At 42.8% G+C, this 22,888-nt stretch overlaps 2 protein-coding genes across 3 annotated transcripts in view; both read right to left on the bottom strand.

Annotated features, from left to right (window-relative positions):
- Positions 1–75: 75 nt before the first annotated feature.
- phf12a (PHD finger protein 12a) lies at positions 76–11,553 on the bottom strand. The gene is made up of 15 exons (XM_060895664.1): positions 10,764–11,553; positions 9,985–10,166; positions 5,781–5,853; positions 5,041–5,446; positions 4,693–4,813; positions 4,228–4,360; positions 3,818–3,982; positions 3,577–3,720; positions 2,858–3,422; positions 2,668–2,772; positions 2,435–2,587; positions 1,889–1,987; positions 1,712–1,794; positions 1,443–1,581; positions 76–1,315 (listed from the first exon to the last, which is right to left on the bottom strand). Exons 1-15 carry the CDS (start codon positions 10,827–10,829, stop codon positions 951–953), a joined length of 2,799 nt encoding a protein of 932 aa, XP_060751647.1. The 5' UTR covers positions 10,830–11,553; the 3' UTR covers positions 76–950.
- Positions 11,554–14,896: 3,343 nt separating this feature from the next.
- Positions 14,897–22,888, bottom strand: part of sez6a (seizure related 6 homolog a) — a 93,899-nt gene continuing 85,907 nt past the window's right edge. Inside the window, exons 11-18 of one of the 2 annotated variants that reach the window (XR_009650077.1) lie at positions 22,671–22,865; positions 20,017–20,208; positions 19,185–19,379; positions 18,115–18,150; positions 17,265–17,373; positions 16,163–17,180; positions 15,461–15,534; positions 14,897–15,317 (exon numbers count right to left, since the gene is read on the bottom strand). Coding sequence is in view for 1 of the 2 variants with exons in the window: in XM_060895203.1 (XP_060751186.1) it covers positions 15,508–15,534; positions 17,081–17,180; positions 17,265–17,373; positions 18,115–18,150; positions 19,185–19,379; positions 20,017–20,208; positions 22,671–22,865 (854 nt within the window). In the remaining variant the exon portion in view is untranslated. The remainder of the gene's footprint in view (positions 15,318–15,460; positions 15,535–16,162; positions 17,181–17,264; positions 17,374–18,114; positions 18,151–19,184; positions 19,380–20,016; positions 20,209–22,670; positions 22,866–22,888) is intronic. The other variant, XM_060895203.1, reaches the window with a different exon arrangement.

Raw genomic sequence — 22,888 nt, 5'->3', positions numbered from 1 at the left:
AAATGATTCTTTCTCTCATTCAAACGTACTGCGTATAGGATTACATAGCTACGAAAAGAACAAACACACACAGGGTGTTTCTAAAGCATGTTATTTAAAATCTTTAGATATTTACATTGTTTAACAGACTGGTCAAAATCGTAAGAACAGAGTACATGAAACTGTTCTAATGAAATCTCTTTGAAACAGACATATACATAATGACTACAGTATTGAAGAAAAAAGGACTTAACACTTTTTTGATAGCTACAGAACAACCAAATGAAGCACTGTACAAATATAAAAAGCCAGAATAGTTCTATGTACACAGAAACCAATGCTTCCCTCATCATGGATCTGCACACAATGGATTCCTTTTAGTTCTGTGTGTGTGTGTGTGTGTGTGTGTGTGTGTGGATGCCCTGCTGTTCACACGGTTTACACGGATACAGATACATAGACATATATACAACGTGTAAGCGTATTCTCGTGTGTGAGAGCACACGTCTGAATCGCCAGAGGCTACGGTGAAGGTAGCGAAAAAAGGAACACCAGAACAGTACTTTACTTCCAAATACAGAACATTTAAATAAAAATGAGTAAATAAAAAGGTTCTTACTTATGGAAAAAAAATGTGTTTATATAAAAACTATTGTTACTGGCACAAAATAGAACGTGCTCTGATTTCTTTACAAGTGGAAACTTCTCGCTCCATCATTGGTTCGTGCCGTATCAAGAACGCGATCCCTTTTAAAAACGTGTCGTTTGCATTTACACATACACAAGTTTCTATGTGCAACTCTCCCACAATATCGGAGCTTCTGAAAGAGACGGGGGGAGAAAAAGAGAGAGACTTCACCTCATGCAAACGTATGAACAGTTAAATAATTATGGAACAGAGCGTGTACTTTTGTACAAGTCCGAGCTCCGAGGCTGGATAGGGGTGTGGGTGGCACCTGAGGTGGGTGGGGCTAAGGAACTGGGTTGTGGTGCAGCACTGGCACTTGGTGGATCTGGGCAGTGGGTTTAGTCAGCAGCTCCCCCTGCTGGATGGGGCTGCACACGATGCTGCTCGCTCCTTCATCTTTCAGTTGCTTGTTCGCGAATTCTGTGATGCTGAAGACGAACTGCAGGCAGCCGAGCTTGACGTGGCTGCCGTGGTGAAGTAGAGCCGTGCCCTCCCACCCCGCACCACTGCCCCCTATCAGACTGGAGCCGCTCGCCTTGCAGCTGCAGGGGTGGAGGTGCGAGTCCTCAGCTTGGCTGCGCATCACTTCGCTATCACCACCACGCACCTCATCCTTCTCCTCCTCCTGCTTCCTCTTTTTACAGTGGCCTGGGTGGGAAAAACCAAGCAAAGCAGTGATGTAATGAAAGTCTGTCCCGTAAATGGAAATTCACAACATAAGGAAAAACTATTGGAAAATCAAAATCCTGATTGATAACAAGCAGTGAGGACTTACGGATGATGCTCTGCACTTTGGACACCAGGCCACTGGACGGACTCGGCCCTGTTTTCTCCGAGAAGTCACAGGAGTACAGCACGTTGTCCACCGTCGTCCCATGCTCGCTGTAGTTCAGCAGCTCGTACTGCTTTGTGTTCTAAAAAGAATAGATTTGCTTACAAATATTTTACACTATACCAGCAATGTACTGGTCGTAACAGGAACTGAATAAAAAAACAAAAAATAACACAACAACAACGTGAAAGTGAAGCACTCGGGTCCGTTACCTCATCATAAAATATGCAGGCATGTTTCCCCGATATGTAATTGCAGTGGCCGTAATTCATAAGGCACACGTCCATGTCGGCACCTGAACAGAGGAGGATGTTTAATAAAATGGTCTGGTATTAAAAATGGTGCTGTACAAACCTTAAACATTACTATAAACTCAGAGTGAAGCTCACCAGTTCCAATGTAAAGGCTTCTGTAGCACATGCTGACTGCTGCTCCCTTCCCAGATAGTGGATAAAACGTGGCTCTGGCCTGTACGTCCTTATTTTGCGCTGAGAGAAGAGACATGCAGTGAGTAGCCAAGTCATGAAATCCTGATGTTTTTACTTTTCAAGCAACTTGTGCGTCAGTTGTGGTGGAACTACTGACGGATCGGCGTACGGATCGTTACTTTCATTACAATTCTGATAAGCCAGTGTTAGACTATACTGTGTTAAAAGAAAGATATCTTTGGTAATAAGACAACTCTGAAGTGGTCAGATGAGAAACCAGAGTTGGAGTGTTCAGTAAAATATTCTTAAAGTCTTATTTAAATGTCAGCCTGCATGGTTTGATTGATCGATTGTAATTTATCACCGTAGGGACGAGACATTCTGAGTAATGAATACTGTTAACAGAAACGTTTTCCACTCTCATTTTTTTCATTTCTTTTTCAAACGCAAAAACTATTTAAGTGAAAACTCTGGAGTTGGACATTAAAATCAGATCTAGTGCGGTACCTTTAATGTGCCGACTTCGCTGCGTGACAGAGGGGATAGTGGGTAACTTTGCATCGCTCTGAACTGGAGGTGCTTTCGGCTCGAACAGTTGCTGGATCCGCTGCCAGGCCAGGATTTTGATAAACCGTTCGTCTAGCGTGTTGAGCTCTATGTCTGTAAGAAAAACAAATTTCATTAAAGCAGCTTGCTGAAAGAAAATCACCATTGTAGCTGCTGCTTGACTCCACCCTCACCTCCGAATCCCTTCATCGTGCTCCGTAAGCAGCTGGATAGATCTCCCAAATTTAACAGGTCAGACCCATTGCCTTGTGCTGCAGCATCGTCGCTGAATTTTTCACCTGTGAAAAACAGGAGAGAGATTAATAGAGAGGATTCTGTCGTTACACAGAAAATCAGTTTAATGTGTGCAGTTCTGGGACTCACCAGAGGAGGGCACTGAAGACACCTGGCAGCTTGCAGCACTATCTGGCACATGAGAGGAGGGCATCCTCGAGGAAGCCCTCTGAGCGTGAGGGGGGCTGGGCTCTGATTTAACACAAGCGGAAGGAAGAGATTCTGTAGCAGCACAGGACTTGATATCTTCAGTCTTTATGAGCGAATGGCCGGCGTGATTAGGTACGGTCAGGATAGAGGGGGCGTGTGAATGGGGTGCGTTCGAGTCCCCAGGGGCAGCGGAACACACCTGGCCGAGCTTGCCGTTGGTGTGGGCTGGCCGTTCTACAGGACCGTTGCTGGTACCACAGTTCTGACAGGGCTTTTCAACGCAGGAGCTACACACTCTGTGCTCCTCTGAGTTAAGGCCAAGGGATTCCGGTGTTTTCCCTGAGGATGTCGTGTCCGTGCTGTTGGGAGAATGCAAATTCAGGGAGCCGGGGTCTTTACCGTCTGTCTTTTCTGCTTGTGAAGAGTCGCACGGCGAGGATGACGTCTGCTTGGCAGACAAATGGCGCATGATGCTACACTGCAGCGAGATCATGTCCCTGAGCCACTGCAATGACGAGACAGGGTCAGAAGTGAACCTTGACAACTAAAACCATCTTCTAACATGTTTAGATTCATTTTAAGAATTTACAAGAAGCCCTCAGAATATTTCCCTGATATATAGAAGGTGAAGCTTCATCTTTTTTACTTGACAACGGTACCTGTTGTTGCTCTTCGTCGCTGCTTAAATGGTCGGATGCCGAGGCTTCAGAAGTTCCCGAGCAGATGAGCTCACCGTGCCTGATCCCAGCAGGCAGAATCATCGCAGGCGGGTTCTTGTACTGGGACTTGATCGCATCTGGGACCTTCAGGAAAAGTTGAGAATGCTTTTAGTTACGTCACTGAAACCGGTTAAAAGTGTATATTCTGCTGTATGTTTAAATTTACTGAGTAATGCCTGACCTTCACTGTTCTCTTGCCATGACTATGGGGTGCTCTTCGTGTAGGCGGGTGCTGACGGTGTATTCGCTGCAGGAAGTCCACTTTCACGGCATGCTGGGATATGCGGTCCTGAAACCGGTCAAACAGCTGGCAGCGATTGCTGAGAGTCAGGTTGCGCTGGTTCAGCTGAAATTAAGCAGATAAAAGTTTAAAACGAGAGGTTTGTTGGTTTGGGGGAAAAAAACAAAAACAAAGCATGGCTAGACCAGGGATGTAGATTTAATCAGGTTTTAATCCTAAAAATTTCAGCGCATGCCATCTGGATTCCTAACTTTAAAGTGTCCTGAGTTTTTAGCAAACGGTGTTAGACTTCTAGTGTAAGACTTTTTTATATTAGTGTGAAGCTCCGTTATAGAGCGAAGTAAACTTACCACCAAGTGCTCAATATGATTGGGACACATCCATCTGCCTGTTGGCAAGGCTGTGAGCGGAGGGTCCAGGCAGTCCATGTGGAACAAGAGGGGGCAATAATCACACTGGATCAGCGGAGCCAGCCTACAGCTCCTGCAACAAAATGTCAGCAACTAAGACAACCTGGGCTTTAAACTGCAGCATGTAAAAACTACTCCATGTATTCATGCTTTATTCAGCTACAAATGTCATCTGACTTAAATGTCCCACGAGAGAGAAAGGCATCAAATTGGGTTTAAGAAGAATCAGAGACTAGTTTGGGCACTTTTACCCTCCTTTTGGGTGCAATTACGGTTAATCTCGCCACAAAGCAATTTGAAGTAATTTAAGGATTTCTGCTGATCGGCCTGAAAGGCGAGACGTTAAATCGTGACAGAAATCAAGACAGTTTGTTTCCTTGAGTTAAACAAGAGCGAGCTGTGTACCTGCTACAGGTGTAGCACACTTTGACTGGCAGTGGTACGAGCCCGTAGTGGTCCAGCTCGTGTTGTGGCCGCTTCACGTTCTTTCCCGTCATCTCCTCTTTCCTCCTCTTTTTACTGGTTCCTGAAAAGACAATAAAATGGAAAATTGTTAACTAACATGGCCAGGATATGTATATGTACAAGAACACAGATGGAGCCTGATGATAGGATTCCCATACCATGACGATACCATTTCCCCATGCTGTCGAGTAGCTTCGAACCATTGTTTCCCCATTTCCAATTTATAAGCAGAAACAAAACACAAGCAAATAACAAAAACAACCAGCACAGGACCCTCATGTGCCCCACCTGGAAGTGCGGTAGTGCAGGTGAGGTCGTTGGGTAGTTGGAACTGCGTGGGGTTCCTCTGCATGGCGGCGGCGATCAGCAAGTCAAAGGGCCTCTTGAGCGTAGACACTCCGCTCTCCGGCTCGGAGCCCTGCGCCTCGTCCTCCACATCCAACAGGTCCTCCTCCACGTCGTTGTGCTCTGAAGGCGTGGGCGTGTCCGTGGAGGAAGCGTTGGAGGTGGGCGTGGCCGGGCGGCTGCTCGGCCTCCTCTCCAGGAGTCGCACCTGAGCCACGGCGGCCCGCAGACCCGTGCCAGCAACGGTGGGATCGAGACGGAGGGTCCCCAGGTCCAGCTCGGCAGCGGGGGACGGGGTCTGCTTGGCCTGCATGAGGCCGTTGATTTGCTCTTTCTTCTGCTCTCGTTTCTGTGAAGATGTAAATGCACACTTAGTGTGGGTGGCCTACACGTGACTTAGTTAGCACTTCAAAAAGAAGTGACACCTTCATAAAGCATTTAAGTGACAAAGTAATTTAGCGTATTTTGACCTGAAACTATAAACAATTAAGAGAAGTTTGGTTCCTGTCCCAATTCCACCCTCTGATTCTCTCGATCCCTGACAATTCCAAGGATTTATAGATCTTTTCTATAAATGTTTATACTGCTAACAATTAAAACAGACATTAAAAACAAGATTAAGTTTGTCGACGATAAAATTAAGTGAACTGAACATGAAGGTTAATCCCTGACTTGACCCTCACCTTCTTACGAACAGTACAGCGATGGCACATCCAGTCTCCAGGGGGGAGCATTTCCCTGCTCAGTGGTGGGTTACTGCAGGAAAGATTTAATACGCTAATTAATAACTCCAGACTTTAAAAAACACCACACAAAAATTACAACAAGGAAATGTGCAGAAAAGGGAATACTGTGGTATATTCAATGATACAAGCATTCCAAATGAGTCAGCACAAAACTGCCCAACAGGCCAAACGCTCGTCCAACAGGACACCTTATTAGCCATGCACGGTTACAGGATATGGGAAAATAAAAAAGAAGCAAGCTTGTGTTCACATTAAGCCAAGAGCACTGCTATATAGTGTTTTTGCGGAGCGTGTGTTTAGACGTTACAATCTCTCGCTTCCCCGTCCTTCTAAGGGTATATCAATACTGAGCTTTGTGTGCACAGGAAGACCAGGTTGCTCTCCAAGAAAGAGGCCCTGTTTTCTAATCCTCAGGCCGTATCTGGAATGCCAACAGCACAGGTTTCCAGTACTCATCTAGTGCTTGTGTGTGTGTGTGCGTGTGTGTGTGTGTGTGGTACAGGACATTTAATAGAGCGATGAATGGGACATCGCTAAAGATTTAACCGAGCCATCTCTGGATATCAACTCAATAGCTACAAGGTGCCAAGATCATGTTACCCTTCAGAGATGTTTGATCTTTTCCAGTCTGCTTGTGAGCACCGTCTTTAACATGCAAGGCACACTGAAACCGAATCACCTCCAAAACAAAAGTCACGCATCGCTCTCAGCTCAGCTCGGTTGAACAAATCAGCAGGAAACCTCCTGTGAAGGTCAGCTCCATGTACGCTGGATATTTGAATACATCTGAACGTGATACCAGGGAGGTGAAGCAGTAGGCGGTTTGTAGCCAGCGTGGGCATCGGGCCAAACGTTCCCAATGCAAGCTGCATAGATTCAATATTGAGGATCTGAATGATTTCATTTAGCTTGGAATGATTTTTGCAACGATTCGTCTATAACTTAACCGAACCGCACTGGGCATGCAGCTGTAACAGATCTGAAGTCTGCTAAATGCTCTTTCGAGAGCATCTGGCAGCATTTCCAATTAGATACTCACGGTGGAAAAAAAACACTAATCCAAATCTTTTTTTTTTTTTTTTTTTTTTTAAGTCCTCCCGGTCTGGTAATGCTAGAATACACGCTAAAGCCAGAAAGTTTGGCTTTTCCGCACGCAGAGTGCATGGTTAATGATTATTTATGGAGTGCAGCTAGACAAGGCATGAGCTCATGGATATATAGACAAATTCACTCCATTAGTAAACCTGAGCCTCTTTTTTTTTCCTTCTTAAGTATAAACAAATCTCACCAGCAAACAGTGCGACATTAACCAACATTTAACATTTGATCTTATCTGTGCTACAACGCATCAGGAAGAAAGGTCTTGTGCTTTCTTCACATATTACTCAACATCTGTAGAACCCACAATAGCCAATAACCACATAATAACCCTTCTTCTCTGCCTGGCCTTCAGTCCAAACAAACCGGCCGCTTTCTGCTCGCGTTTGTCATCGTCCGTCTGCGGCATCGGTAAACAGTTTATATCCGGAGAGAGCTCGTTTGGAGTAGAACGTGGTGACCATATGAATGTGCATGGTGAAAGCTTTTAGAAAGCGTGCACAGGGAAAGGCAGATGCTTTGCTAAACCCAGTTAATCTCAACAATTTTGGTTCTGCGTGTCCAGATTGGGTCCTAATGTATTTATTCACATCACTTCAGAGACTCCTGTTTCTCACTTAAGTTACCGAATTCTCTGTATTCACTTGCACCAACATCATCCGCGTTCCCCTTCGCCACTCTCTAATCGTTTAACATTACTGTCAGAAATGTACTGTACGGCAGATAGATTCACCACAGAAACATCATAACAAGTCATAAATTCAGGGATTAAGTTAGTTTCCAGGTTGTAAGGATGTTCACGTACAACCAACAAGTCTGCAACTCTTGGTGTGTGAGAGACCGATCTAGACCACAAGACTCATGACCTATATTCCTTTTGTCACTCCTCTTTGCAGCACAACTCCGTCTTTTACTTGGTGGTAATGAACACACGCTAATTACTCAGAGCCGGATTAATGACATGTTCACTCATTTACCTGCTGAAAACCCAACAAGCTCAACCAGCCATATTTCTACTCATTTAACTGATCATGAATTAAATCACTAATTATTACATAAAGTTGTCAATCTTTGAGTCACAAAAAATAGCCTGTTTTTCTCACTTATGATTGCAGCACTGCTTTTAGAGCAAAGTGCTATTTTTTTCCTATGCTTGTTAATCAGATAACTACACCCAAATCTCATGACTTAAGTCTAACATCAAGCCAGAACTTTATACTTCTGTAGTTTCAAACCGGATCCCTACACACCAACTTATCTCCAGTGTTACAGCAGTAATGAATGAAGAAGAAAAAAATAAAACAGACCACGTCTCTGAGTTAAAGTGACCTGGTTTGGTTCAATGTGCAGTTATGAAACATGTATACAGGTTATACGGCTGACCTTGGGTGGCTGTGCAAAACCAGAGATGTTAAATCCACACACACATACCGTACTACGTCACGGTGTGTTGTGACAGAACAGTGCAGTACATTGTTACAGTGAGGGAGAGAATCGACTCTGAATCAACCCTGATGGCAGGAACTGAACTGTACTGAGCACAACACACATGCACATTAACTGTATGGACTGCACAGACCTACACCATATACACACATTCTTCCAATGTGTACATCCATCAAGTTTACATGCTGTTTTGCACACTGTTTTTTTATCTTTGCACTTGCTGTCTCACATTTCAGTTGATTGCTGTTTTGCACAATACTTTACAATATCTCATGTAACTGCTGCTATAATACTAACATGTTCATTCCAGTATTTCTGCACACGCAATATTAATTGGACATACAGTATTTACACTGGTCAGTGTATTTTCTCTTGTGTAATGTCTTGTTTACACCAGGTTGTACAGATGCACTTTATGTATCTAGGACTAACTTACTAAGTCCTTATAGCTCTGTGTTATGTAGCACTCTGGTCCTGGAGAAACATCGTCTCATTTCACTGCGTACTGCAACAGCTATATATGGTTGAAATGGCAATATAAGCTTTTTGACTTGATCCGACTACTTAATCAACCTTAAAAAAAAAAAAAACAAGCTGTTGGAATGAACTATGTGACACAAACTGGGCGAACACAAGAATAGTGTTTGTTCTTGATATTTAGACAGACGAGCAAATGTTGTTGTTTATACGATCATTCCGGGCTGCTCTCAGTGCTCGGGTGGTTTGTGATCAGGCCTGGCTAAGGTTTGTTAACACGTTCCACTACTGTATTACTGAATAAGATTTAGGAGTATGTTACACCATTTACTCCTCAACAAAGTCTGCTTTTTGTTCTTTCTATTTAAATGGAGTGTGACAGTTAACCCAAAACAAGCAGCGAATGCATCAAAAGCATTAGTACGCACTCTGATGTGGACTTTACAAAGAGACTAAACACGTGTGTGAAAGAGGAAAAAGCCAATCACAGGACAGTGCTCCGTGGCCAGGGGTGTGAACCTGTCATTGGGTTTGTGGACACTTTAAAATACATGTTTTGCACAACAGTGGAGAGGTATATAGGGTGAAATGCCCACAGCGGAGAGGTATATAGGGTGAAATGCCCACAGGCAGAGAGGTATATAGGATGAGATGCCCACAGTGGAGAGGTATATAGGGTGAAATACCCACAGTGGAGAGGTATATAGGGTGAAATGCCTACAGCGGAGCGGTATATAGGGTGAAATGCCCACAGCGGAGAGGTATATAGGGTGAAATACAGACAGCGGAGAGGTATATAGGGTGAAATACAGACAGCGGAGAGGTATATAGGGTGAAATACAGACAGCGGAGAGGTATATAGGGTGAAATGTCCACAGTGGAAACGTATATAGGGTGAAATACAGACAGCGGAGAGGTATATAGGGTGAAATACAGACAGTAGAAACGTATATAGGGTGAAATACAGACAGCGGAGAGGTATATAGGGTGAAATACAGACAGCGGAGAGGTATATAGGGTGAAATACAGACAGCGGAGAGGTATATAGGGTGAAATACAGACAGCGGAGAGGTATATAGGGTGAAATGTCCACAGTGGAAACGTATATAGGGTGAAATACCAGCACTGCAGGTGGAAGGCGGCGGGACAGTGATCACAACACAGCAGGTCGCCTCCTTCTCGGCAGCTGTCGCAGGTGTCGTGGTTGGTCGCGCGTCCTGCTCTCCTGCTGCTCCTCTCCAACTTCCGGCTCCGCTTCTCGCCTTCTTCCGACTTCGGCGGCGCGAGCAAGGTTTGGATTTGCTACAGAGCGCACAAGCAAACGGGCAACACGACCATTTTAATGTTTATTAAGAAATACAATACAGAAAGACAAAAAAAGCGCCTTCGTTGGTGTAGAAAGATAGATAGATAGATAAAGATTTCCGGCGCGGCATCTTTACATTTATGTCGGTACATGTCAAGTTATTATATTGCAACTAATGTCATCATGCTAACTAGCTAACCCACGCGCTACGCGCGCACACACACACTATATATATATATATATATATATATATATATATATATATATATATATATATAGACACATATAATGGCGTCCACCTCCTCGGCTTGAGTCGGGACGTGTCAGCCATTGTTGGGCCCTAAGACCACTAGCTTTAGCATCAGCTCCACAACCTTCCTTTACATTCCCCAGACCGCTTGTTGTGAGCGTTTAAGCCCAGCGTGCAGCTGTAATCCTGCGATTAAATCCCTACACAGAGACGCCGTTTACACGAGCGCGGTTTAACCGACTACAACATAAGCGCTGTGCTTCTTAGCCGCACTCGCTAACGAGCGTCTGCAGCCGGTAAGGACACCGAACCGTGTAGTCTGAAGCTGCGCGTCTCTGCTCACCTCCATAAGGCCGCCGGACGTGTCCAGGTCGTACACTATAGTCGGGGTCTCCATTTTATCCCACATTCACCCAGTGGATCTGAGCAGTCAGGACGGCTAAAGGCTAAGCTATTCCAGCTAGCCACTTATAACGAAGACGGTGTAAAGTCCCGCGACCTTTGCAAACAGATAACGCCTGTGATCTTTATATATTTCCAAAATATATCTGTGTGTTTATATTTATATCCAAAACGAGGTTCCTTTTAGAGACACGCAGGCGACGTGTGAGTTCAGAATATCCCTCTGTTCCTTCCAACGCCAGTGTTATGCTAGCTGCTTATTTAGCCGTCTGAAGTAGCAGCGGTGCTAACAGTGTTCTGCGGTCCCAGTGAAACTGAACCGCGGCTGGTTTCCAGAACGCACAGATTCCCACGTAAACAGACGCGTCCGCTCTCCAGCAGCTACACAGATTATCGCTGTCTCGGTGTCAGACGGCAGGAGCTAGTTTGTATAAATAAAGCCGCAGTGTTTGGCCTAGCTGAGGCCTAGCCTGGGTATCGCCTGTTCCTCCTTCTCCGATCGTAGCGAGCACACATGCGGGATAAAGACGCCAAATCGCCCTCGTCCATGATGCGACAAACAAAACATCAGCTCTGGGAAAGAAAACAAAGCTTTAGCTGCGGACCGGAGCTTTAAAAAACGCCCGTTTACTCAATGAAAGCGTCCCGGATAACGGCGGAGATCATTGTTGTCATGAATAAACGCTGTTGCATCCAAACTCGACAACACTGATGGTCGCGCGTTATTTTTTTTCCCCTACCCGTATTACGACTAAACCGCCGCCTTTCTTCGCTGCGATTGGCTACTACCGTCAAGTCTTCTCCACCACTACTGGCCAAGGCTTCAGCCATACAATCGGTCCACCAATAGGTCAATGCAAACCACCAGCCAATCAAGTAAGAGGAGGCGGGTTTTATTCGAATACGGGTGGGATAAAAAATAATGCCCGTTCGCCACATCCTCTGCACAGAGTTGGCGCAAATTGGCGTAGCGAGGCTTGTGCGCATGCGCGGAAGGACTTCTGAGCATGCGTCGTGCTTTTCTTCTTGGAGCCATCTTTGAGAAGGCTCAGTGGTGGTGTTTTTTTGTTTGTTTGTTTGTTTGTTCGCGTCTCCGTGTTATTTCTGAATGTAAATATGCAACTTGACCGCCATTTGGAGGATTATAATTGGGAGTTTGTTTGATCGGGCTGTGAACGTGGCGCTTGGTGCGGTTTTACGACGCCTTTGTGCTCTTGCTCCGTTATAGAGTAACATTTTCCTGCTCCCTGATTGGCTGATTCAGCCGCAAGCATGAACCAATGAGCAACGTGGAACAAATTCGATCATCGTTTACTGTCGTTACCCAAGAGAAACATCCCCACGTGTTTGATGAAAACTTCAGTTGTCAGTTATTTTGTGGGCGTTTTTATGTATGTCATATTTATGAATGTAAAAGTGATCTAAATCCTGTGCAGTTCGGAATAAAAGTAGTTCAAACTCTTCACCTACCACTGTATATAATTCATTCATTCATTCATTCATTCATTCATTCATCTTCTACCACTTATCCGAACTACCTCGGGTCACGGGGAGCCTGTGCGTATCTCAGGCACACACGCACTCTCATTCACTCGCACAATCACACACTAGGGACAATTTTCCAGAGATGCCAATCAACCTACCATGCATGTCTTTGGACCGGGGGAGGAAACCGGAGTACCCGGAGGAAACCCCCGAGGCACGGGGAGAACATGCAAACTCCACACACACAAGGTGGGGGTGGGAATCGAACCCCGACCCTGGAGGTGTGAGGCGAACGTGCTTACCACTAAGCCACCGTGCCCCCCACTGTATATAATACCTCTCCTTAATGTATATTAGATTCAACTTTATTGTCATTACACATGTACAAGTACAAGGCAACGAAATGCAGTTTAGGTCTAACCAGAGTGCAATAGCAGCAAGTGCAGGATATACAGTTTTTACAAGATTTAAATAAGTTAAATAAAGTGGTAATATAGAAGTAATTTACAGATGTGTGTGTACTATGAACATAATACACAGATGGCTATAATTATAACTGGAATCTACAGAAGGATGTAACAAAATATATGGCTATTACTATAAACAGTAATTTACAGATGTGTATGTACTATGAATATAATATACAGATGAATATATATGTACTATGAACATAATATACAGATAAATATATATGTACTATGAACATAATATACAGATAAATATATATGTACTATGGATATAATATACAGATAAATATATATGTACTATGGATATAATATGCAGATGTATATGTGACAATTTAAAGAGACATATCACTTATTCTGTTTTTCATGATTCTCAAATGCATTTTAAATGACAATACAGGACAACAGTGACTGAAGTCCATCTAATAAATAGTTACGACTTCTTAGTTTATATGGTACAAAATAATGTTTCAGTGCAGAAAGGGCAGTCGTGGGTTTGAGAGTTGTTATAATGAAGAGTGTAGTGTATTGTGGAAGTCAATATCAGGGTAAATGGTCGAGAAAGATTGACTTGCCTGCACTGTTAATTAACTTTAAACTCACGTGAGAAATCGAATATATAGCACCCTGCAGCTTGAACTGTTTGAACTGTTGCATTTTGTAATAACAGGCGATATACATGCAAAGAAAAACTTTGAGCCGAAATAGTTGAGCCACTTTGAGCCAGCAGACTTGTTTAGTCCTTTAACAGTCCTCGTTCATGACAATAGTTTAGTTTGGATGTTTTTTATGTTTTGTGGTATTGGGTGGTTCACAAATAAGACACTTTGATTCAGCAGACGAATTTGGGCTTTGACACAGAGGAGAACCTGAGCCATCACAAGATAAAAACTTCACACCACATATAGTATAAACTTAGTCATTTTAGTCATCAGTCTTCTGAATACTTATAGTGATTAAATGCCTCCCAAGTACATGACCTAGTTTTCTTAGCAGCAGGCCTTCTCATACAGGTAAACTTCCTAGGAACGTCTCCACTAGCCAGCTAATTAATATGAATAGCTGATTAATTCTAGAAATTAATAATAGAAATATCTGAATGTACTCTTTTACTGGGTGGTGCTGGTTATTGATATGGTTATAAATAAAGTTGAGCACATAGCTAACATGAGCTAATTAATCTGTGTTAACCTTAGTATCACTAATTAGCAAACATGTAGTCACAACTGGCTGCATAAATTAATGTATTTAACATAATTCATCCTGAAAGGCAGTGGATTTTCCACTTTTATAAGTTTTTTTAAAATATTGTCAAACATAATGCAGCTCATGCTCTTCTCAAGGTACTCTTACCGACCAAAGGATTTTTTTTTTCTGGCTCTCATCTATGGTTATTTGAGTTAGCACAGACTTCCTGTCAGCTCCAACCAGCTTGGCTCTGTTTCTCTTCTCATCTTGTGGACCAGGTGCTTCCACTCACAGGACCTATGTCTTCTTCCCTCCACACTATTCTCTGTAAACTCTAGAGACTGTCTGGTGTTGACAGTCTCAAGCTCAGCACTTTCTGATATACTCAAACCGGCCCATCTTGTACCAGCTACCAGGCAGTCATGATTACCTGCTACCTCATGCTGGTATTATATAGATATTTGCATTAATGAGTAAATGTAGTAAATTGACTGTGATGTAGGTGGTCAGTGAGTTCAGTGAAGTATTGTTTTGGGGGTCTGAAGTGTCCTGATGTGGAAAAAACCCAGCAGCACTACTGTGCCTGATAGTGACGCACTCGTACCATCATCTCCCACTGTCTCGTTAATATCAAGGCTGTGCTGAGATGTAAGATTTGTCAAGATTTGGTTCAGTCTTGGTGTCTTTCCATAGATGTGGTTGAACAGAGCAGCAGTCAGTGATTTTACACTTATATAAGTGACCTATATGGCCTTATGGTCTCAGAGTACAGTTAATGAACTCACAAAAGAGCATATAGTGATGATTGTTGTTTTCCCCAGTCCTCCTGAGAGACTTTTTTTTTAATTAAGACTGTTTCCACAGATGACACCAATTATCTTGTTTTTTGGAATATTCACTTTATTTACAAAGTGTTTAGGAAAGAAAACCCCCATGCAGACATTCAACAGCGCTGAAGTAGTAAATAGACCAAGTGATGGCATTATTAATACAGGCATATTAACATAATTAACACAGAGCACTCCCTCGTCCTCAAGCCTAAAGCACATGTCCCATCTCGTGGACGTCCTCAAAACGCACCCTGTTATTGTTCGTCGTCGTCGTCTTAATACGCACATATTCACAGCTCACTGAAAAAAAAAAGATGGGTCGTTTTTATAGCGCTACAAAAATAACATTATTGTCCACCATCTTTCTGGCATCGTCTGGAGAAAAATAGACTGTACAAGCGCTCAGCTCGGGAAGGAGGGAGTGGAGAAGTGTGACGAGGAAGAGGAAGGGGGAGGAGCTATCGGAGAGGAGATGCAGAGAGCATTGCTGAATGGTCTCTAAACAGCCATCTCATATTGTCTGGTCTCCTGCAAGCATATATATGAGAGTTATCTCAAAGAAATGAGTACTAGTACTGAACAGGAACAACATCTCTCAATAATGTTAAGCTCTCATAGAACGACGTCACCACCGTGTCTTTCCAGAATGTTCTTCTGTCAAGACACCTCACCTTGTTGCTCGTCTGATGGTGCAGCCACAGTCCCCCACACACAGCCGTTAGTTATCATGGAAGGCCAGCCGGGGCTAATGGGAAGGACAGTGCAGGAGCAGGAGGTGCAATACGGCCCACCAGAGGAGCATGTAGATGTAGAGAGAAAAAGACATCATGAGAATTCCATAGCAGTTCGCTTATAGACTCATTTATGGTCCTTCTTTCTCAGCACAAGCTTCGATTCTGACTTACTTACACATTGTTCCAGAAGTAAAATAACGTCAATCTATATATATAACGAACAACATGTATATATTTGATCTATATATATAAAGCGAGATTTGTATTCATCCACATGTTCTCATTTAATATCATTGTTTTTATTATAACTCCGTACACAGGCTGATTAAAACAATTGTTATGTTGATGATTTCTGTGAGAAGATACAGGAATATCTTCTGGATAGAGGCTTTCATCTTTCTCTGTTTACAGCCAATATAACGTAAGCAAAGTGACGTGACTTCTTCTGCATTTGTTATACAACGTCAATCGTAACTGTTAACAGATACAATATTTTGTACATGATTTTGTTCAGAAATAAATAGAAAATAAATAAATAAATAAATGTTTGGTAAATGGCTGTGGTATAAAAGGAATAAAACACTTGGTGCAGCATCCCAACACCCAGAGATATATTGATTATTTTCTTTAACAGCAAACCTGAGTGTTTCTGCTTCCGCCTCTTCTGTCTGACTTCTGTCGGGACCCACATCATTCCAGTAATCACAAATCCACATGTATGCAAAACCACAAGAAATTATAAACAAATGGAAATAAATAAAGTAACTGGAACAAACTCATTCAGTCAGGATGCAGGGAATGAAATGGATGAGGTTGAAGAGCAAACAAATGCTCTGTACACTATGTAGACGAGTCAGTGTCATACCAAACCCCTTTATTCTTCTCATGCTTCTACATAATTTCAGTGTCGTTACACATCCACCAATTGTCGATTCCAATTATAAAGGTTTTCACTGGACACATAGTGGTGCATCACACGTAGCATATTTGCTTCTGAGCTTTAAATGAATACAAGGCCTTTATTACGTCACACTAAACTTTTACACACAGTTTTCCATGTTCCATATAACTGGCCCAGAACGTGAGCTCTACACATTTCACCTACACAAATCTACCGTATGGTCCAGCGGTATAGCGCTGGACTGATACAGTTATTCAACACATTATCTAACATGAACAAACCATGAAGTTCCTTAATGTGAAGTTAACAGTACTAGATTGTAATACATGGATGAGTGTTTGGATGGATGGGTGAGCTTAAGTTGGTTATACGCCCTTGTTACAACCTGTGCTTTCTGCCACCAGATGGTGGACACGGGTTTTCCGAAAGCTACTCCTGAATCTGTATCTCTAGCTAAGACAGGAGCACATTGTTTAATACCAGTTTTCAGAGGCAGGAAGTCAGAGTCAGTGATCTGAGGTGAAAATGGAATCGGACGGCGCGAATGCTACCGTCTTACGATGATGAGATGAGAGACAGATGGAGCCGAGCGATCAGGACAGGACCACGGTGTTCAGGGAGTCCACGTCTCTCAGGTTCACGGTGTCCATACTTACTCCGGTCTCAAAGACGGGGTTGTCGAACGCCGATTCCTCGGTCATGTTGTCGTAGGGAAGTGAGGAGGAGCTGGAGAGGCGCGTGGACTTTCCTTGGACTCTGTAACAGACACGTTGGTGTGTTTTAATGCTGGTGATAAAGGTGGTGGACACAGTACAATCAGGACACAACAAAAATACTGACTTGGAGAAGTAAAGGAAAATGCCCAGGATGACCAGCAGCACCACTGCAGCAGGAAGCATGACTGCGATGGCAGTGTCTGTGCCCTCGGTACTAAAATCAGTGCTGAGAACTGATGGAAGAAAACACGTAAAAGATTTGAGCAGATGGCCAGAACTTTTGTTTATTGTTTTCAATGATTTGTTACTGCAGTAAGTTATCTGTTTGCTGAAATGAACATGCGTTGTCATCCTGTCTTAATGGTTTCCCAAAACATTTTAGGCTAAAATTTTCTTCAAGCACATGTAAACAGATTATTATGGATTTATCACAGCACATTGTGTGTAAAAACTGCAGTCTAAATAGGACGCATGGAGCTCTGAAGACGACAAAACTCTTTATCTACAGCGGGGTCCAAAGGTCTGATTAGTATTTAGTTTGTCTCCATTTTCCGGCTTAATGACAGCGTGCGCTCGAGCTGGAACGGACGCCACAAGCTTGGGTGAAAATTTATGATCCGTTTCAGATCAAATCCATCAGAGTTTCGACTTCCTGTAAGGAGAGCAGGCTATCTATTGTATGTTAGGGAATGTTAACCCTTCTTTTACTTTGTTCTAAATAGTAAGAAGGTAAAAAGACCCAATTTCTGTCCAGAACAAACAATAACTGCTCTATCATTTGAAGACAGCCTATGGATTTGTCTTTAGCACGTGTTTTGATGCCACATACAGACTTACTGACTAGACGCTGAATTGGCTTTTAACAGAACTAGATGCAGTAATATAAATGAAAATATTTGACATAGAAGAACAGCCATCTGGCAAAAAATCCTGAGTAAATAATTACAGTCTCCAGACGTGAGATATAACCTTACCGTCCAGTCTGCGCTCATTAACATCTCTTGCGGAAGCTGGAGAGAGAGAGAGAAAAAGAGAGAGAGAGACAGACAGACAGACAGAGAGAGAGAGAGATAGAGAGCGACAGACAGAGAGCGCGACAGAGAGAGAGAGAGAGAGAGAGAGAGAGACGGAGAAAGAGCGACAGACAGAGAGAGAGAGAGAGAGAGAGAGAGAGCGACAGACAGAGATAGAGAGACAGAGCGACAGACAGAGAGAGCGTGACAGACAGAGAGAGAGCAACAGACAGAGAGAGAGAGAGCAACAGACAGAGAGAGAGAGAGCGACAGACAGAGAGAGTGTGAAAGACAGAGAGAGAGAGCAACAGACAGAGAAAGAGCGACACAGAGAGAGAGAGAGAGAGAGAGAGAAAGAGAGCGACAGACAGAGAGAGCGTGACAGACAGAGAGAGAGAGAGCAACAGACAGAAAGAGCGACAGACAGAGAGAGAGAGAGAGCGAGCGACAGAGAGAGCGTGACAGACAGAGAAAGAGCGACAGACAGAGAGAGAGAGCGACAGACAGAGAGAGAGAGACAGGCGGAGAAAGAGTGATTATGAGCATAAATGAAATACCTGAAGCAAAAAAAAAATAACTGTAGGAAAACACAAATTACGACGTTAAAAAAACTCCACCTCTTGCATATAAGTGATTTAGGACACTGACAAGGCTTAAGGCACTTTAAAAGAATGGAGGCTATTAAGAAGCACTTTGTGATTGAGTGGCCTCATTTTCTCCTCAAACGGCATTTCAGTAGCGACTCTATCGAAGTGGTGCTATCGCTTAATTTCATTTATTTATTTATTTTGTGGCAGCTTTGTACAAAACCAATGGCGAGGTCAGTTGTTGTGTAAACTAATGACTTCAATTTGGATGTAGGAGGCAGATAGAGAAAAATTAAAGGTAAAGTTTTTCCATGATCCTGACTGCTTAAGGCTTAAACTTTTAATTATTCTAAATGAGAATTTAACCACAATGAAATCATTTTCAGCTCAAATAGTGGATTAATTTTCATACACACTCTCAATGCATGGCATGGCAGTTCCTACCCCGGCATGCAGGCGGCGCTCCGCTCCACTCGGAAGGATGCCCCGGGAGGCAGCGGATGGTGGTTTCGCCGTGCAGCTCGTATCCTGGGCGACAGATGAAGCTCAGCGTCTCTCCAGCCTGGAAGAAGGCTTTCTCTGAGCTCTGAATGGCAGTGGAAGGAGCTCCGGGGTTAGCACAAGGTTCGTACCTTTCAGCTGGGGAACCACACGGGGTTGAAAGAAAGAAATAAAGAAAGAAAGAGAGAGAGAGAGAGAGAGAGAGAGAGAGAGAGAGAGAGAGAGAGAGATGTTTAATAAGAACCCCACACTATTAAATTCACACTATTACCACTTTAATATATCTCATAAATCAATCCACTAGGGGGCGATAGAGTCCAACATTACAACTTCTGCCCATTTTTAACTGTAGTTCTATGCAAGTCATTACTAGACTCTTTAGACTCGTACAAATGTCCTTGTATAGTCTTAGCTGGGATGATTTTCTCTGAACGTTTGGTTTTAGAAATCGTTTTAACGCTTTAATACTTTCTTAGATTACAGTAAGAAATATGTACACAGGTAATACCTAGGGACAGATTATGGTCACGTGACGTCGAATGATCATACATCTATTAAAATAATCTGTTTCTATTAAGATGGAGTGTGTATAAACCCTTGGGTGTGATGACAACGAGTGTGTGATTATCTACTTTTTCCATGTGAATCGATCATACTTATTTATACACATGTACTGCTGCATTTGAATAGCACCAAGGAGACAAATCTTCAGCCATGAAGATTTTATCTATCAGGTGATTGGATGTATCTGGTGTATATTGTGTAGTTTACTCACGGACACACTTGGGGATCTTTTCGCTCCACTTGGGCTCGGCCGTGTCACGGCTGTAGCAGGTGAGCAGGCTCGGGCCTGAGAGCGTGTAGCCTTTATTACACATATAGTGCACGGTGGAGCCCACAGTGAAGCGTGAACCCGTCATCAGCCTGCGTCCGTGTTCTACAGAACCCGGGTCCTGACACAACATCACTACATACACACACACACAAGCAGAAGTCATTCAATTAACCTCTCAGGATCATGGAGGCTTTAAGTAGTGCATACATGAACGATCTCTGTAAACTTTCTATGAACTCTTATGAACTCTTTTTAGTTAAAGAAAAAGAAAAAGAAAAAAGCCTCGAATAGACAGAAGAGAGACGCTGACTGTTGCAGACCGGCCCACAGGACACAATATGCCGCACATTAAAAATGAACAGTGTGGATATTGAGCCCTTCTGGGTGATGCATCAGCTTGACAGGAGTATAAAGGAGGAGAAATTTGGGGGTTGGGAAAGAGAGCAAGGCAGAATTTTAAGTGTCCTTTCTACACGGAGAGGTCAGTCTAAGACAGGTTTATCTAGAATTACTAAAGCCACAATTACTTTAAAGAAATAGTGACACGGGTAGAAATGAAAGAGACCGTCATTCAAATCATTAAAAGAATGTTATACACTTTCAATTCAAGTGTATCTTTATTTTTTAATACATGTAAAAATATCTAAGATATAAGATATAATGATGACTATTATAATAGAAAATAATAATAATAATAATAATAATAATAATAAAACAATGGTAGAATGATGTAATTTAAGCCAGAATATTATAATTTAGTTATAAACATTTGGGCTGATTCTTTTTTAAACTGAAGGTATAATATTGTTTTATATATTTTATTTCTTCTTATTTTTACTCATTGTATTCCTACTGGATGACAATTTATTCATTCATTTTCATTCATTCATTTTCTACCGCTTATCCGAACTACCTCGGGTCACGGGGAGCCTGTGCCTATCTCAGGCGTCATCGGGCATCAAGGCAGGATACACCCTGGACGGAGTGCCAACCCATCGCAGGGCACAAACACACACACTCATTCACTCACACAATCACACACTACAGACAATTTTCCAGAGATGCCAATCAACCTACCATGCATGTCTTTGGACCAGGGGAGGAAACCGGAGTACCCGGAGGAAACCCCCGAGGCACGGGGAGAACATGCACACACACAAGTTGGAGGCGGGAATCGAACCCCGACCCTGGAGGTGTGAGGCGAACGTGCTAACCACTAAGCCACCGTGCCCCTGATGACAATTTATTTATGTTTTATTATTAACTGTTATTATTATTTTAGAAAAAAAGTAAAAATTCGAATGATGTGCAGTTTCAAGAGCTTGTGTTACAAAAATATATTATAAATGAAAGGGTTACTTATTATTATTATTATTATTATTATTATTATTATTATTATTATTATTATTATTATTATTAATGAATTTATTTATTTATTTGCCATCAGTATTCCCTCATTATCAGCTCATCTTATTAAATAAAGGTAGCTTATCCTCCAAATGGCCGAATCGTCACTATCTACGTTCACTTCATATAGTCTATGAAGTGTATAATATAATAATGTTCCAGAAAGTCCACTATATTCTCAACTTTGGGACTCAGTCACAGAAAGAAATGTAGGTGTTAGTGCATAAATATAAGACAGGAAAAATACAAATTAGGTTCCAAGGTTAGCTGCAAATCCGCCTCTTTTCACCCATGGAAAAATAAAAACTTTCACAAAATAAGATCGCTAAAGATTTATCTGAGAGACTGGTTCATGTCTGGAGAAAACAGGAGATAAAAGAGGATCCAGAAAGTTCTAGGATTATAACAATGCCTGTAGGTGGCAGTTCTTCCCCTCACCTCTCTAAAGCACCTGAGTCATTTATCTGTACAGTCCAGGCCGTGCTGTCACGTGTCAGTGGTTTTATTACTGCAGCGACTTTTCTCACACGCTTTAATCGCATCAGAAGACAGACAGAGTGTGACATGATTCAGGACATTGATTTTGATTAACAGTAATTTTGACGTGAATGGAACAAAGATAAGTGGCGGGCTTTAGCGAACAATTTCTCTTGTAAAAAGGTTTTTATGAGAGTAATTCAGTAGATCCACTTACGCCGAAACTCGGCGGATGATGTGCTTCCCTCCGAGCCTGTGAGGATGGGATTTTATCACCGTGTCATGATAACTCTAAATGCCTTTTGAAATGCTTGGGAATGGCGCGTGTGAGATGATGCGGTCTAATGGTTTATCAGCTAGGGTGTTAAAGAGAAATATTCTAGTGATGCTATGTGGTTTGCACAAAGCTCAGAGAATGATGATTTAATCACCGCTGCGTTAGCTCATTGTTAAGGTTCTGCATTGTAGGTTTTCTATACCTACAATCACCTCATTTGCATACTTCAGCGTGATTGGCTACTATATTTTATGATGCAGTAACTCTTCCTTCACAGCTTTCATATAAAGCCTCAAAATGTGTTACAGTCACAGTGAAGCCAGAATGTACCTCAGTGTGTCTACACACGGTAATCTATTTTATAGTACAAGTTTATTTGTATGCCAACGTGTAGGCTTGTAAACATATTCCTGATGCTGTCGTGACAACTAACCTTTCTCACAGCTGGGCACGTCTCCGCTCCACGTAAGATCCCACTGGCACATGAGGATCTCGGATCCGACCACCTGGAAGCCCGGGTAGCACTGGTAGGTCACCACCGTTCCGTGGATCAGGTCCGGATGGGACGTGCTCTTCCAGCCGTTCGTGATCTCCGGTAATTCTGAGCACGTGTCATTGCGGGCAACCTCTAAGGACAGAGAGAACAATAGT

This window comes from Tachysurus vachellii, chromosome 20, assembly GCF_030014155.1.
Source record: "Tachysurus vachellii isolate PV-2020 chromosome 20, HZAU_Pvac_v1, whole genome shotgun sequence".
Lineage (NCBI taxonomy): Eukaryota > Metazoa > Chordata > Actinopteri > Siluriformes > Bagridae > Tachysurus > Tachysurus vachellii.
The sequence above is the reverse complement of the archived record's forward strand: the minus strand, read 5'-3'. Positions and strand labels throughout refer to the sequence as shown.

Excerpts from the sequence above, each read along its gene's own strand:
- phf12a (XM_060895664.1), bottom strand. The coding sequence starts at position 10,829 with ATGTGGGATAAAATGGAGACCCCGACTATAGTGTACGACCTGGACACG. Across the intron at positions 5,854-9,984 it reads GCCTTCCACCTGCAGTGCTG|TAACCCACCACTGAGCAGGG; the intron begins GTATTTCACCCT and ends TCTTTCCTGCAG. Across the intron at positions 4,814-5,040 it reads CTGCACTACCGCACTTCCAG|GAACCAGTAAAAAGAGGAGG; the intron begins GTGGGGCACATG and ends TTGTCTTTTCAG.